A 17,018-nucleotide genomic window follows, 5' to 3' on the forward strand; every position below is an offset into this window, starting at 1 on the left:
TGTGAGCTTCCACCCTCAGGTCTGACTGGTGCTGCTATCCTTTGGTCACGAGTGCCCCTGACTTCAAGTCATTTGGTGGGGATGGACATGAGGCACTAGGAGCCCTAGCCAGATATTCCCTTTCCTCTCCACTTGGGGCCCATTGCAGAAGAGATGCCACCCCCCATGCCTGGAGTGTGAAGAGGCAGTGCAGGTTGGGAAGTGAGGGCTGACACAAGCCTTGAAATGCATGAACTGTTTTATTGATTGTAAAGAGTCTGTGCCTAACCTGGCAAGGCTAACATCTCCCTTTCCTGCCTGTGGGTTTTCTATCTCCCGCACCCCTCTGGCAGGGACCTGAGCTGCTCAGGATTTCCTTCAGTGCAGGCTGATGGAGAGTAGTGCCCGGGGGAGCTTAGGAGAAGACATTTTGGCCCTCCTGGAAGGAGATCACTGCTTCTTTCTGGAGGACATCTTGGCAATGATGATGTCAGGAGGCAGTGACTGTACCTGGGACTAGTCCACCTCCATGGGCTTTCTTTCCTAATCAGCCCCTATGGGCTCTGGGTCTCCTGCCGCCTGGTTGAGTGAAACCCTGTAGTCCTGCACAGTCCTTCTGTGTACTTTTATCCTGTTCCCCCTCTGCATATCCTTCTTCTTCCAGAGCCCCTCTCTTGGGCTCATCCTTCCTTGACTAGCAGGGAAGCAGGAACCCCTTGGCAAGCTAGGAGTGGTTGCCGTGGTCACACCGCCATGACCACTTGTCATGACCTGTTGGAAAGATTTCTCCAGAAGGTAACTCTAGGATCATGTTACATACGTGTTCTTTAATGTCTCGTGTTATTTGTACTTGTTAGATCACTTCAGTTAGTCTCTTCAATGTAGCAGATATCCATGTATTAAAGCAACTTACAGCATGTTTACCCACCCACCCATGTACACTCAATTACGTGAAATTTTTTTCCTTTTCAAATTCATGACAGACTCAGACTTTTTCAGACCAAATATTAATGTCAACGTTTGAGGTAGTCACCTCAAGCCTTTTGTAGCTGGAGGCACTTGTAGAGCCTGTTCTCTAAGGTGAATGCGAATTAAGACTTCAGAGTGCCCGTTTATCTACTTCTGACCATACATAAGTATAAGGGAGTGTGTTGTAAGTTTGATGGGAAGAATGCCTTCCTACATGCGTGCTGATGAAATTTCTGTATGAAATAGATTTTTCTTTTTTTTCTGACATGAGCAAATGGTTAACCAAGAGTGCTAAAGATGTTCTGAAAAAGGCATCTGTTGCGATCTTGTTTTTTCTGGAGTCCTTTATGTCCTCAAAATTATGACAAACTGCTGGCTGTTGAACATGAATTGACTGGATGGTTTAGTTGCAAACCATAACTGCTATGCTGGATGAGAGCAGGTTGGAAAAATAGTTTTCTGACAGCATATCTTTTAGAGCATGACTTGCCCTGAAGATTAAAATAAGCCCAAACCCACAAGACCAGAAACTTTTCATCGACTGTCCCACTAGCATCTTCTGGAACAGGGATATTGACACAATGATACGTGTTACTAGGATGCAAGATTACACGCATGCTGTCAGTATTGCGGTGGTGTGCTAATGGACTCCCAGGTAATTTGCCACAGTTAATTTTCTTGTTTTAGCTAGATGTAATGGTCTTCAGTTCAACTGTATCCAGAAGGTGGGTTGTTCCTCTCACCTACAGCTTGCTTCTGAAGCCTAGTTCAAAGTTTCTCTCTTTTCTTCATCATCCTACGATTCTTTTTTTTTTTTTGATCTCTGGTTTGACTTTAATCTCAGCAGGAATCTTTCCCACTACCTTTCTTCCATGGATCTGCATTTTTGGGTTAGAAAGAATAGCTCAAAACTAGAGGAAGTGGTATAATAAATACTGATTATGCTGTAAAAGTTACCACCCTGAACCCCGGAGTTAATCACCATCTCAGCTGAAGCATGGTAGCTGCTCATGTGTGAGCTGCTAGCCCCTTGAACTGCAAAGTAAACAAGTCACATATGTTGGGTCCCCCCCCCATTCTTCAGCAGTGGTTTCAGGGAAAAGAAGAGAAAGAAAGGTGGTTTAAAGCCACTTTAATACTGATTGAACAGCAGCTCATCTGATTGCATCCTGTCTTCCTCAGAGTGTACAGTAGAAATCCATTTGCAGAAACGTTCTTGTGGTTTAGTAGCTGTAGTGTTTCAGCATTGCTAAAGCTAGCACAATCAAATGTTGTGCACATGGCAGTATGATAATTGTGGGATTTCTTGAACTTTTCTTCTGGCTGACCAGCTTTGCCATCTCTGTTGAAATCTTTCCCTGTTTGGAGACCCTGTACCTGAGCAGGTCTTGTTTGGTGTAGTTTGCTTGTTTTGTTTCCTGTGCTACCTTGGCAATTTTTGGCACACCAGACCTTCCTCCAGTAAGTAGCATACTGGTAGTTACGAAAACCCTGATCTGTTGAGGCCTTACCGTAGCCCAGTATTCAGAAGACTTGTGCAGAATTAAAGCAGCTGCTGCTGCTGACCACGCTGAAGTGTTGCAGTGTATATTCTGCCGTGCTGTGGGTAACTTTGTTGGATGTGTCCAGTAGGTGTTAGAAAAAGTGGGGAGAAGCTGTACAAAATAAGCAGTCACTTGACACTCTTAAGCTGTGAACAACTAGTTATAAAACAAAACAAAAACAAAACCTTCCAAGCATGAAGAGGTGATTGACATGCTTCCCTTTAACAAGCAGGTTTTTTTCCGAGTGCCAGTTTGTGCAAAAACTAAAGATTTACACTTTGTATTGGGTTTTCCTGGGGCAGCTTGCAACTTTACATGTAATCTGTTACTATTTAAATGCAAATTGCTGAGCTTTTGCAAATTTTCTTCCTTTAGAGAATGGTAAGTCAATAAAGATTTTCTGATAAAGCCATCTTCTTCATGCAGGATAACTGGTAGAGCTACCTGCAATTAGCTCAAACATCTATATTTACTAATACTGGAACAAGTGTAGCAATTAAGCACATTTCATATTGTACCTAGATTTTTGAAAATCAGCCAGAGATAGGTAAAATATCCAGAGCACTGAGAGAAGTTCTCAGGCTAAAAAGTACCTTTGAGCTGCTTGGATTTTACTATAGTCAAACTAGTTACTATTTTGTATTCTGATAAGGACTCTGAAGATGTAGAAAATACTGCATGTTTTTTTCATTTTGAGAAATGGGGATAAGACACTGGCACGCTGAAATACCCAGGATGAGCTCTGTTGTTAGTCTTAGCTTAATTTTTGTTTTGTTTTCTTTCCAACTGTTGTGAATTGACAATTTGTACATAGGCAGCACTGCAGCATAGTTTTGTATTAGAAAGATTGCCCAACCGTTGCTAACACTTGGGGGCAGTGACTTTATGAAGTCTAACAGAGCATCACTGTTGAGGATTTTTTTTATTTTATTTTTTATGGTTTTTTTTAGGAAAACTGTTTTGAACATCAGTGTGAAAGGTGCGGTGATGTGACCTTCTTAAAACTGAAGGTCAAATGAGATTCAAACATGATTAAAGAAATGCAGAAACACAGGCATCTTGTTTTATTGGTAATGGTGTTTTGGTTTTTTTTTCTGAGGGCTTGCAAAGTAACCTATTACTGCAATGTAAGCAGTACAAAAGAAGTATTTTTTGTTTAAGTACCCATATGTTGTAGACTATTTCTTACACGCCATCATTTTCTTTGCAGAAATTACATTACTGATTTGCTCTGAGAGAGTGGAACTCTGCCATTTGATTAGGGGAGAGCACAACGGTCTCTTCTAATGCAAGATCTGATGCTGGGTTGTTAATCGTGAAAAGGCATGATTGTTGTGCTTTAGAGATGTGTCTGTGATTTCTGTGTGTTTTTTTTTAATAGGTTATAGAGCTGTCAACTGAGGTGTATAAATCTTTACCACATATCTGAGATTCTTAAATACCTTCTTTTTGGTGAGGCTTGCTGTTCTGGAGACATGTAAAGACTTAGTTCTGCATCTAACTGAAAGCAAGTCACCTGAACTACAAAAGTCCTTGACTAAGGTGGGCAATTAGTTCTGGGGCAGATTGCACCGTGTAACAGCTAAATGGTTCTTTATCTAAGCAGAAAGGTGTGTGGTCAATATAATTAGGATCATAGGTTTGATCAGATGGGACACCTATTTCTAGACCTAGTTAATTACTTACCTAGTGCCAAGGATCACTCTTCAAGAAAGGAGGGGAGGGGTACCCTAAATTGCAACAGTTGAACAAATTGGCTAGAAAGTGGAGGGATAAGGTCCGTGTCACCGATAGTTGAAGCAAGTAAGGATAGCAAAATAGTCTTGTATGAAGTTGTTCAACATGACACTTGAAATTCATCAGATTTTCAGTTTGAAGACCTGAAGAACAACTTCATTAGCACTCTGAGAGTTACTTTGCTTGCTGGTGTCCGGTGAATTTTGTCTGTGTGAGCACAGCGCCTCTTGCCCCACGGGAGGTCTATCATTTTATCAGCTCTGTCCAGGGCTGTGAAGAATCATCTTCACCTATTGGCCTGTTCAAACCCTCAGTTTGAACCTGAACTATCAAGAAGGCAAAAGGGGATAGCACTATTGCCTTTACGAAAGCAGACCCACATTCAGGTGGGATAAATTCCTTTGCTCTGTGTTTCATGCTACTTTCATTCCTTTGTTAGTTTCATCAGTCTTGAGTTTTCAGGGCTGCCTAGCTATAAGGGTGCATACAGTTAAATGCCATTTAAGTTATCTGGCTGTGGTTGCCGCTTCCCAAAGTGTAGAGGTTGGAATATCTATTCTTAAAGAGAATGCACTTGTATGGAAATAGTGGTTCCTGCAACCTAGGTAGCATCTTCCCTTCTCTCCTCCCTTCCCTGGCCTGAGACACACAAATGTGTTGCTTCAGTGCCGGATCACAGAGACTACCAGGTCATCCTTTCAAGCATTGAGCCTTCCCAGGTTAATGCAGGGCATCATTAGCCTGCGCTGGGACGGACTGTCCGAGGCGGTTTGCAGAACGTCTCCCGTCCACTTGGTGCAAGGGTGCTATCAAAACCTCACTCCCAAAGCCAGTGTTCTTGCAAGCAGCTGGCGAGCAGCGCTGCTATAACCAGAGCTCTCATAGACTTGATGCCAAGTAGAACAGACGAGCTACCTTGTGTTTCACAGGTCTGAGCATGGGGAGGGCAGTGGGTTGAAAAGGATCAAATATCCTGTACCTTCTTTCTGTGTGTTACAACTTCCCCCGAAAGAACATGTGAAGATTTTTTTTTTTCAATGCAAGCTAAAAGAAAATAATCTTGAAGACACTTTCTCAGAATGGACAGGTGTGTTAGCGGGTGTGTGACATGCTGAAATTTTCCATAGCAACTGGGTACAAATATTCCCATTATATTTCTTTTCATCTTTCTGATGAGGAAGGAATATAGGCTGACCATGCTCTTCAGAAACTTGGGCAAAACATAGAAAGTGACCCCGGTAAGGATTCTTGAATAGGGTAAAGGTTTTATGAGCAACAACACATCGTTATGGGTTGCATTACTCCCTTAGATTATGTGAGCACCATCCAGTATAGTAGTTAACACGTATGGATTGCTAAGTTCATTAGAGCCTTGCTGTGCTTTTAACTCAATTTAAGTAGTGTAGTCTATTAAGTATCAGTTCTTTGATAAGAGAATGATGCAAAATCTCACTGAAAAGCTTCTTTAAAAAGAAGAGGAACATGACATACTACTTTATACTTTCTCAGGGTAACAAGACTCAATTTTTCTGTTTAATTCCTATTGGTAAATACAATTCTCTCTCACAGAAAACAGATTTTTTTTTTTTTTTTTCCAGGGACTTTATTGGTGGAGTCAGTATTGACCAAAACCAAAGAGCTTGGAACATGCAGTAAATTAGGGTTTTGGTAGCTTTGTCAGTGGCAGTCCCTTGCCAGTGAGAGTGACTTGCTTTGGAGGTAAGGCTAACTTACATTTAAGTACAAGCTAAAGCTACATTATCAGGATCTATGGGCACCAGCAGAAGAAACAGAATTTCCATATAAGCATGTAATTTTCTACTGTGAAGAATTTCCTAATATAAACTTCACTTATTCAGTGGTGTTTTGTTAGAAAGGAACCTAGTTGATGCTTTAAAAAAAGAAGCAAAATGACACTTTATCAGCAAGTAACTGCTTCATTTTTGTAAGTGCTTTCTAGCTGAAGACAGCTCTAAGAAGTGATTGCTTTCACGAAGAACCTTGTGCATTTGTTTCTTTTCTGTATTTCAAGACTTTATTTTAGCTGTAAACTATGTAAACTGTCTCTAACAGCCATGGTGGTTTTAGTCTCATTAAAAATAGAACAAAGCTTTTAGCATTTCTAAGCCTGTCAGTTGGATTCCCTCCTTGCTAGCTGATTAAAAGACAGCAACCATCATGCATTGAATTTTGTTCTACCATAATAAATGGCAGTCTCGTCTAAAAAGTGCACACTGTGGAATATACTATTGATTTTCTCTGTGGAGAGTACTGTGAGACAGCTAAATTCTTGCAGGAGTGGTTAGTTTCTACTAAGAGGGCTGCATCTAGTGAGAGAAATTTAATTTGACGTAGTTCTTGCTAAATTCTGGGTTCAGTAGTGTTGAAAACCCTGCTAATGCCAGTTTTGCAAAGACCAGCCTGGAGAAGCTGAATCTGTAATGCTAGTGTGTATGCGTGCTGTAAAAGTGCATTGCTGAAGCTGTCAGCTAACATGGTATGCTCACTCCTGCCTTACTGGAGAAAAGCTTTTTATGTATAAACTGCTGCTACCAGATACTGTTGGAGGTTGCTAGTCATAGTCCAGCTCTTGCCAGATTAGATTTATTTATTTATTTCCTGGGGGGCTGAAGAGCCACTTTTTTTTGGGGGGGGGAGGGGGGGCTGGCTAGTAAGTAACAGTAGTTTTTGGTGTGAAACAATACTGCCCTGATAGCAGTTGCAATGCAGGTAATGACAAGTCACGTAACTGGTAATACTTCTTAAAATAATCTGAAACACCTTCAGAAAAATAACTTTCTGGCTCAGCTACAGCAGTATATTGTATAACTGTATCAGTCCGTGTATTTAAGAAAGCTTCCCCCCCCCCCCCCTTGGTGTAAGAGAAGAAACACTTCACTGACTTGGGGCATGCACACTACAGGGTTTCAGTGTTGACAACAGGGTCCAAACCCCCAATTTTTTTGCTGAATTGAAGGACTTTCTGGTCAGTGGGTTATTGAAACCCAGACGGGGGTCGAAAGAGAAGTTCCTCCAAGGTCAGACTGGCAAGCCTTTCTGCCTTCCCCTATATCATGGGATGTAATATAATTCCTGTGATTCATTTAACAAATTCCCTGCCACTGCAGAGACATAGACCACGGATGCAGGTCTGTCTTGTCTGTCAGTCTCTCTCACTTGCCTTCTTTTTTTGCTAATTCCTGGTATGTTGTGTTTCTTGTAGCTATTGTATATGTTGTGTGGTGGGCTGGTAAGTCTGCTGAGGGTTGTATGAATGTGTGGATAGCGATAGGTCTGTGTGCCCTGCCAGGTTATAGCATGTTCTCAGTGATTTGCGGCACCGAGGATTAGAGGTGCTGCAGTGTGTAGGGAGGAAGGTGCTGCTGCCTTTGCTATTCCTGTGATCCCAAGCTGGGCTTGTTTGTTCCTGGTCTCTAGGGTTCTCACTCTCAGTCTTGACAGCCAGTACTGTAAAATCAGAAGGATTCCTGCAGTTAGTGGCTTTGCTACTTCAGGAGAGAGAGTCCGACTTTTGACAAAGCTAGGTGGCTTTATTTTAAGCCCTTGTTTGTACAAGCTCTCTTAGCGATGGGAATGCTAAAATTCTAGGTTCATGGTTACTCTGTTGACTTACTGAGCCTTTTACTTGGCTCTTACCTAGTCAAATGACTATAGTTAAGAGGCAGGAAACCTAGTTACAGGTCTTTAATTATGTAATATGTGGGTTGTCTGAGAATGCTCTTTAAAGTTTTTTGCCTAGTGTGCAAAAGCCTGTTTTTCCTTTATTTCTATGACATGTTAAGCACTGGCGGGAAGATGTGATTGGAGCTCTGGCAGAAGACAGTAAAAAATATGAACTGTGTTTGGGTAAACTTGAAATCATTTGCAAAACAGTGACTTTGGACAAACCCAAGAGCCCTGCTTGTACAACTGTACTTGGGACAAATTTCCTCAAGCTCTGGGGTGTCAGCAGGCTGAAAATATAACAAATAGCTATCTGGTAGGAAACTGTGCTGCTGTATTTAGCCACTAAGAAGTCCAGTGACTTAAATCTTTTAAGAAAGGAGCATCATATGCATTACTAATTGATCTAGACTGTGGAGTTTGGATTAGAGCTTAAACGTTGGTCTGGATCTGTCAGGTGGATTTCTTCCTGTAATAGCCTATGTGTTTGCCTTCACAGGGCTAAGAGTAAAATTGAGTGACGGAACAGAAACTCTGTGGATTGCTGCGGATACCAGTAAGCTATAGGAAAGTTTACTTAGATGAATAGCTGGCTACTCGGCACTTCCCATAATTGAGTCTGTTCTCCTCCTTGTACATTTGATGCTTTAAAGTAAACCAAAGCTGCAAAATCACAGTGTAAAGAAGCAGCATAGCTTAGAAAACAATGCAGAAAGTTACTTTACATAAATGCAAATAATCTTTTGTTTGGAAGGTGAAGAATCATATGAAGTGGTCCTCAGAATAAATGCTGCCTAATCTGTTTATTGCCTAAGGAAACTCCAGAAGCATGTTAAGAATGGCAGTACTGGGTCAGATAAAGAAGTGTTCGTCTACCTCTGTGTCCTTCGTCTAAGAGCAACAAGTTGCAGATACAAAGAGTGCAATTTCTCAAAGTATCCCCTTCCGGCTTCTGGAGCCTGGAGCTGTGTCCACTCCTTCACAGCCTGTGGTGGACACCTCTTCAGAGAATTTTAATAATTGCTTCTTTTGGAAACCACTTAGACTTTTGAACACTTTGCAATGCCTGTGCTAGCAGAAGGTACTTCATTTTGCTTTACACAAGTTGCCTGAACAGTGTAAAGCTAAGGTGGCTCAAGTAATGACTTGGCTAATTTTCTTTTTACGCTTGACTAGTTTCAAGACATCTACCTCAGTGTGATAAAGTAGCGCTGCCAGGTAGGCAGCGAGCTCCTGGCATGGCAGAAGTGCCTCTGTGCAAACTGAGGTGTATCTGCCTTGATAGTCTCCTAAACCGCAGTGGGACCCGTCAGCACGTCTGACTTGACTTTCTGTTGTGCTGGATGGTGTACAAACATCGGAAGTATGTCATGATCTTAATTTGTCGCTGTGGGACTGCTGGCATGAGTACGCGTGACTCTTGCTCAATTGAACCTTTTGTTCAGGGGCATGGCTGTGTGGGTTTGCAGACAGCTACAGTAAATCCAAAACCAGGGACTGTCGTCTTGGTGGTCTGGATGTCCTCAGTCTGGCTGTGCTCCCAGGAGCTTCCGAGAAGCTGTGCTGCCACTTGTAGCCTGCCTTCATCTCGTAAACTTCTAGTGACTGCTGAAGTTAGAAAAAGTTGAAGCCTTCATTAAAAGGGGATTTCCAGACCTCTTGAGAAACCTACTCTGCCTCTGCTAATGTCAGGCCCCTTTCTTTGCAAAGAAAGAGGGAGAAGGGAAGTATAGATGATACTTTATTATTTGTACTTTTGAATCTTCTTCCTCCTTTCTCTAAGCCCTATTTACCTGTAAGATTATCCTGAATGACTGACTGGATAACCTTTGCTGAAGGAACCAGGATGAGAGAAGCAGCAGTAGAGTAGTAGCAACACTCTGGTCAGCCTAATAATGCTGTCTCATACTGATAATACTCTTCTGAGCTAAATGCAGGTAGGAACAGTAGCACTCGGAGCCGAAGAAGTGATTACAGAGCCCATGCGCAGACAGCAGAGCTACTATAGTATATGGCTGTCTGATTCTCTGATTAAAAAACCAGATTTAATGTTTTCTTTGATAACTGAAACGCTTATCATGCTAGCACGAACAGCAGCAAATATTGTATGTCATAGTTGAAGGAGTGCAACTTGAAAGGCTTGGTTATACATTGAAAAAATAAATCCAGATTGTCCTGGTTACTGATACGTAGAGATAACACTGTCTATGAGTGGACTTTGGCTCTTAATACGATGCAAGCATGTCGCATTTTGTGTCGTGCGATATAGGTTTGCAAAAGGACACTAAAGTCTAACCTGTAATGATGGTGTGTTTTGGCTATGTGAAATGCTAATGCTTTAAAGGACTCTAAAAAAAACCCCCTAAACCCTGTTTCAGATCCTTCTAGCACTCTTGCTAGTCACTCGATTAAATCATCCTTGGTCGCAGATGCTGACTGACAGAAAATATTACAAAATAGCACAGGCAAACAAGTCAGCGAGGGCTAATGCTCAGCTGGCTTCTAAAAATACTACAATAGCTGGATGGTACAGTAAGTTAAGTAACATGCTTTAATTTCATATTGAGAGCATTTATTGGAAGAGGAGGGAGAGCTGGGGATTAAAACATGGAGCAAACACATGACTTACCGGGAGCCCGGTCTGAGCAGCGGCGGGGGGGATGGTGATGGACCAAAGCAGGTGCCCACCTTGCTGAGGGCCTCGGCCATGGCCCGGAGCAGGAGCCCAACAATGAGGCCGCTGGCACCGAGCAATTATATAACTCCCCCCCCCCCCCCCCCCGGCCTTTCTTCTTTTAACCTTGTTCCAGTGTCTGTCTGATCTCTGCTGCAGCTGGCCAAGTGCCACTGTTTGTCTGTGCACAACGGACACAAACAGATTCTGGAGGGTCATGTGAAACTACCCTGAGCTCTTTAAACTGCACCGCCCTTACCTTTCCTACTCTGCTGCCTGCATTGCTTTTAACAGGTGTGGCTTTGTTTATGCACGTATGTCGCTTTACTTTAGCACCTGGGTTGTGCTGGCCCTCAGTGCCTGGAGGAAACCTTTGGTTCCACACTTTGCTCAAGCTGCAGGAGAAGTCTGCAGACCTGGGCAGGGGTTTGCACCTAAGGAAACAGGCAGGGGCATCAGCTTTGTAAGGGCAGCACTGGCAATCATTAGTCATTGAAACCTCTGCTTCTGAAAACGTTGATATATCTTATCATGACTTTGGCTTAAGCTTTGTGCATGAGGCCTTTGGTTCTCGGCATCTGCTGGTACAGTGGTAAGGTGATTCCAGAGAGGATGAATCCTATTCCTGTAAATTTTTGGCAATTGCTAGTTAAAAAAAAATCAGTTTTAATTAAAGAGTTACGGGCTTGCAGCCAGCTGTAAGCCTGAAATAAGGTCTTCTCAGTTAAGTGTGTGTGTGTTACTGCTGTGGGAAATCCAAAGGTAAAAAGGTGCATCTTGGCTACATCTCATCCTCTGTTGCTACATAGTACTGCATGAATCTTGCGTTCCACTAGGGACTTTTATGTCTTGGGACAACTGAAAACATATTTAGGCATGTAACAAAGCTTATAACTGGTTTTCCTGTTCCACCTTCTGTTTCTGTGGGATGCCTTGTTGCTCTTCCCAGCCGAGAGGCAATACGCAACTGCATCCACGTGTCAGATGTCTGGATGCGTTCCTGGGAAGTGGAACTAACGCTGCTAGACTGCGTCAGTGGGGTTTTAGCTACCCAGTAAAAATACGTGATGTTGAATTGCATGGGGAGAAACGCACAAGGAAAGCCCTGCACTAGGGGGAAGGATGTTCTGCTGCTTTGTTCGCCATGCCTGTGATGTTCACCTCCCAACCTTTTCACTAGGTTTGAAATAACTGAAGAGCAATCGACTTCAGCTTTAAGTTTTGACTGAAACTTTTCCTAGATAAACATCTCCCTTACTTCCCCACCCCACCCCTGTTGTCCCTGGAGCCTTTGAAAGAATTACACTAAACTTTCTGGGGAGCAGACTCTTAGTTTTGTATCTGCTTTCTGTTTCCTGCAGCGGCCTTCTCGTGCTGCAAGTCCCAAATTTCCTGTCTGAAATTTAAAATTAAGATGATGTGGGCCAGGTCAGTGCTGGCTGTGTGGTATCCCTAAGAAAATGAGATATATCCAGGGAAAACGACTAGTGCTCCAGAAGCAGTAATAATGTTAGGATGTGATACCCTGTGGTTGCGAGGGATTTGACAGAGACAGGAGCTCATGAGTTGCTTGTTCCTAACACCTATTCAGTTAGCTCCGGTGAAAGAGCTAACAAATATTGCCATGTTTCAAGAAAGTAAGAACAAATACAGTCATGCTGACAGGGTGTCTGATTTTTTTTTTTTTTATTCCTAAGAAGCAACTACAAAAATTTGTGAAATTAGCTAGATGTGGCTCATGAAACAACAGCCACTGCCATGAAAATCAGTGGCAAGGATGTAAAGAGCTATAAGGGGAGGTAGCCAATACGGAGGCAGAAGTTTGAGTGGTCCTAGTTGTATCTGGCATAGATAGATGGATGCCTTATGTATCTTATCATATATTGTTTACTTTTAAAAACCTCCTTTAGTCATACCACTGTTGGTAGTTCTTGTCTTATAAACGCCTGTGGGCTCCTGAATTGATCTGTGATGGTGAAGGCACTCAAGAGTGGTGCTTGAGTACTTGAATCAAAGCTCAAACATTTGCTGTTTGACACAGTCTCTCTGAAGAAGAGATAATATAATTTATTTCATATCCTGTATAACTATATACAGTTCTTATCCCCAAACACTACGTCCGTTAGGTGTTTGAGCATTAGCTTATATTCTGTAAATTGGAAATGTTGGGCTGAGAGCTCACAGTTGCACATAGTTGAATCGCCGCTCGCTGTGTGTGAGTAGCAATGTTATTTCTCTGCCGTAATTACAATGTCATTTGCTGTGAAGGTGGTTCCTATGTTTTGACATAAATGTGGGTCATGCCATTGTGTATTTATCCCACACTTTGGGCACAGCAGGAACATGTATACAGTCACGTATATCACTGCAGCAGTTTATGGTCAGTGATATATCAATGCAGTCAACCTTATGCAAGTCAAACTTGCTTCTGTTTTTCCATACCCACCGTTAACCAGTATATGCAAAGGTACGCCAACTTTGTAAAACTGTGTACCTGCTCTAAATTTCCTTCTTATGCTTCTAAAAAAATGTAATGCGACTTATCTTGCTTTTCTTATTTTTTGTTTATATTTCAATTTTCCTGCTTTCTCCTAGTCGTTGTCTTTGGCAAGATCTGTGAGAAGCTGTGGTATTTTAGACTTAGCCAAATTCAGTCTGTGTTAAAACTTCTTGAAACCTGATCTTGTGAGAGTTCTAGTATGAGGAAAAAAAAAAAACCAAACCAAAAAAACAGGTTGGCATCCAGAGCCATGGATGTTTATCTAAACTGAACTTCAGATTCCTCTTGAGGTTTAGTAGTTCACTACTGAATCTGTTTCAGTCCAGTTAATTAGTTACAAACCCCCTTGGAATTAAAGAAAACAAAGCCCCAAGCCTCTGCATAATTTGATGCAAGAAGAAACTTTTGTTAAACTAGGAAGTGCATTTACATCACTGTTCCCCAGTTTGAAATGCAGATGAGCCAATGGCATCGTCATTGATTCTGGATTCATGCCACATGTATTAATGTGACAGTCTAGTGTCCCCCTATAATCTCCCCCCTTCTTCTGACATTGGTTTCTCCTTTCAGAGGTATTGCAGGGATTTTGTTTTTTTGTATCAGTGGTTTGGCTCTGTGCGATGTAGCTTACAGGGAGTACAGAATGCCTGGTTTTGATAAGATTTTCTGCTCTTCTGTTTTTAGGACAATGTAGATCAGACTTCAGCTCATGGTCGGCGGGATCTGGTGGAACCGGGCTTCCAAGAACCATCTAACCGCATCTCTCTGAATCACCAAGGTAAGGAACAGTGGGTGGGAATCCAGGCTCCTCGGGGGAATGCAGAGATGGTTTTGCCTCCGTGTTGCCAATTCTCCTTCTCATTAAATAAAAAAAAAAATAAAAAAAGAAAAAAGTTCTGGATGGTTGGAGGAGGAGAGCTGAAGAAATCGTTTTTTGTCACAACTGTCCTTTGAGCTGTGGATGAGGATGACGAAGAACTTCTGGTGCATCTCAAGCCTTGTAGCCCAAACTGGGATTGCTAGCCTGGGTGGCAGGGATATTCTCCCGCTTTTAGGAGCACAGAGGAGGGAAGTACTGAAATGGAATTCGACATTTGTAATGTTGAAGTTACATTTAGAAAATCTTTGACTGCTACAAGAAGGGTTCAGGGCTCTGGCTCAACTTTTGCAGTAGGAGAAAAGAAGAGAAAAGTATGTTTGCTTGCTTTGCATGACAGAAATCAGCTCATTTGGGGAAAGAAAGAGACGTAATGCTTGTGCAATAGTTTAGCTTCTGTAATTCAACAGGACCATACATAAAAAGTTAAAATAAATCTTAAAAGTCTTAGTTTGCCAATTGCTGTCTGTTCAGATACCTAAAAAAAGACAGTTACTATTATAGCAGGGACTTTTTAGCTCAGCTTTATTTTTTTGGCTTTGAAATAATTAATAATAGAGTGTGCCATCTTAACCAGTGAACCCCTTTACCCTCAGGGTTCCTGATGGCTTAATTTGGAACTAAGTCCTTGAAGGTCATCTTCAAATGTTGTTTCTTCAGTGCAACAGCTAATAGTATTGCAGTCGGCACAAGGCTATTGAAACAAAAGAGATCATGAACATATTACTTAAAATATTTGCAAATATGACATGCTTAACTCTTCCTTTAAAAATCCAGCTTCTTTCGTTTGCCAAGGGCAGCAAGACTGGAATTTCATGACTTGTAGATCCTCAAGACTATTTAAGTTTCGCAAACAAGTGCCAGAATGTAATGAAGATTGTATTTTAATTTACTCCCCTCCCCACACCCCAAGTCCTCCAGTTTTTTAAAGCTTTGCTTTCAATTGAAAATAGAAGATAACAGGTTGCCATGTTATCCAGTCTAAAACTTCTAGTAGCACAAGCAGTGTTGTGTTGTGGCATGCTTGCGTGCATACAGCACAGAGTTTATAAATTCAATTTTTCATTCATTCCATTATTCATCATATTACATTAATTTTACCTACGTTGGGATGTGCAAATCCTGGAGCAGATCTATATAGGTGATGTCTTCTGAAGCTATTGGTAAATATCCCCCTTTAATCAAGGGATTTTTTAGGGGAACACATCCTGTGTGGTCTAAGTTCATGTATTGAAGCATGTGTGGCTGCTGCTTGTGAAGTCTGAACATTTATTGAAGAGATAGGTAATACTGCATTTTGGTGGCAACACGCCAGCTTTTCAGCCTGACATTTTCCTGCTTCCTTTTCAGAGCCTTCTTTTCCTCTCAATATTGTAGTACTGCAGAAGAATCCATACAGTGTCACCTGATGTGTGGCTCTGCCTTAGCCACTTTGAGACAAATGTCTGTATGCGAACTGGTCTAAATTAATTTACGAAACAGCTATCTTTAAAGAGAATGCTTTGCATAGGGGGTACTGGCAGTTTAATGTTTATTTCTAAAGCAAGACCCAGTTAACATGTTTTCCCAATACTTTCTGAAGTAAGGATCACTTCTGCACCCACAAATTGTTTGGGGTATTTTTCTACGTCAGCTGACTGACAGCAATCAAATCCAGTATCTCTAAAATCTTCCTGATTTTGTTGCTGAAGTAGGTTTTTAGCACATTAATAATCTTGCCTACCCCTGTGACTATGAAATGCTGTTACGTAAGTGGCGTAGATTAAGAACTGAAACCGGAATGCCCAGTGGTGGCATCTAATGCTGCGCTGGGCTGTAGCACCTTTTGTCTTTTTGCAGTGTCGGAGGGAAGCAACGTGCCTCGCAGGCATGATACCTGCTGCTTCAGTATTTTTTTGGAAGTGGAAGTGGCTGTAAGCATGATGTTATGTCATGTCTTGTGTGTTTGCTCTGTCCAAGTGTGAGTGTCTACACTCTTTCATAGCATAAGAAATACACGTTCTTGTCCAATAACTTGAAAGTACAAGTATTTTAAGAGCTGCCACGTATTCCAGTAACTGATTAATGAATGGTACATACAAAAATAAAACATGAAGAGCTTCGGAGGGAGTTGTGACATGGTCTGAACTAGCTCTGATGCAGTCATACTAGTCACACAATAAATAGGAAGACTAGATTGTTAACATAAAGTGGGTTTTTAAGTTCTGTGGCAGCTGTTTGCTTTGTTTTTTAACACTTTAGACTAAACTGTCATCCGTTACTTTCTATTAAAGCTTTGCAGGCATTGACTTCAATGAAAAACTTAAGAGTAAACCTGTATCCAGAAGTAACTTGCAGGACCACTACTTATATTTAATAAATGAATCTGTTTGGTGGTATGTCTTGATTAGGCTGATGAAAAGGTATTTGCGACAGACTATGGCAAATCTTGCTTCCAGTTGTATATATTACTTGCTGACTTCAGCTTATACTGACTAGCAGATCTAAAGCTTTTATTCCTGTGTTTCGCAAGACTTTCAAGGAAAACTGATTGGCTTGCAACAAAGCTGGTTTAATACATACTTAATGGGAGCAGAAATTGTGGAAGGATTAGAATTGGCTAAAATATTTCATGTGTTAAGTGCTCCCTGCCTTTTTCCCTTTAGTGTGCTGTGCCTTAAATGCTGCAGCTGAACTCTGAGCAACTGTGCTTATTATGTTATTTTATGTATACACTTCCAGTTCATACCTGACCGTATTGCTCAGTGAGTGCAGCAGGTTTGCCAGTTTCTGTTGAACATTAACTTATAGCCCTTTGCTTTTCACTGGGAGAGCTTTGGTACAAGCACTTGCAATTCTGAACCAGACCCTGCTTTCCACGGCCTATAAAAAATGGTGATTAGCTTCCTCCCAGGCATCTGAACCCCTTCAACACAAGCTGGAAAAAGAGCATTCAAGTGGAGACTGAGATATCCCTGCCAACTGTCCCTGCGTGAATAAGCTCTTTCTTGTGAAGGGTATTTCAAGTACATGTTTCCTGCTGAATCACTCTTTTTACACAAGCAGATGCTTTAT

The 17,018-nt window shown here is 41.7% G+C and overlaps 1 protein-coding gene across 6 annotated transcripts in view; it reads left to right on the top strand.

Annotated features, from left to right (window-relative positions):
• Positions 1 to 17,018, top strand: part of GRB10 (growth factor receptor bound protein 10) — a 148,598-nt gene that overhangs the window by 46,631 nt on the left and 84,949 nt on the right. For 5 of the 6 annotated variants that reach the window (XR_012994654.1, XM_076330276.1, XM_076330279.1 and 2 more), the window contains exon 3: positions 13,772 to 13,865. Coding sequence is in view for 4 of the 6 variants with exons in the window: in XM_076330276.1 (XP_076186391.1) it covers positions 13,772 to 13,865 (94 nt within the window). In the remaining 2 variants the exon portion in view is untranslated. Of the gene's footprint in view, positions 1 to 5,827; positions 5,949 to 13,771; positions 13,866 to 17,018 lie in introns of all 6 variants that reach the window. The other variant, XM_076330280.1, reaches the window with a different exon arrangement.

Source organism: Aptenodytes patagonicus, chromosome 2 (genome assembly GCF_965638725.1).
Source record: "Aptenodytes patagonicus chromosome 2, bAptPat1.pri.cur, whole genome shotgun sequence".
In the NCBI taxonomy this organism is placed as follows: domain Eukaryota; kingdom Metazoa; phylum Chordata; class Aves; order Sphenisciformes; family Spheniscidae; genus Aptenodytes; species Aptenodytes patagonicus.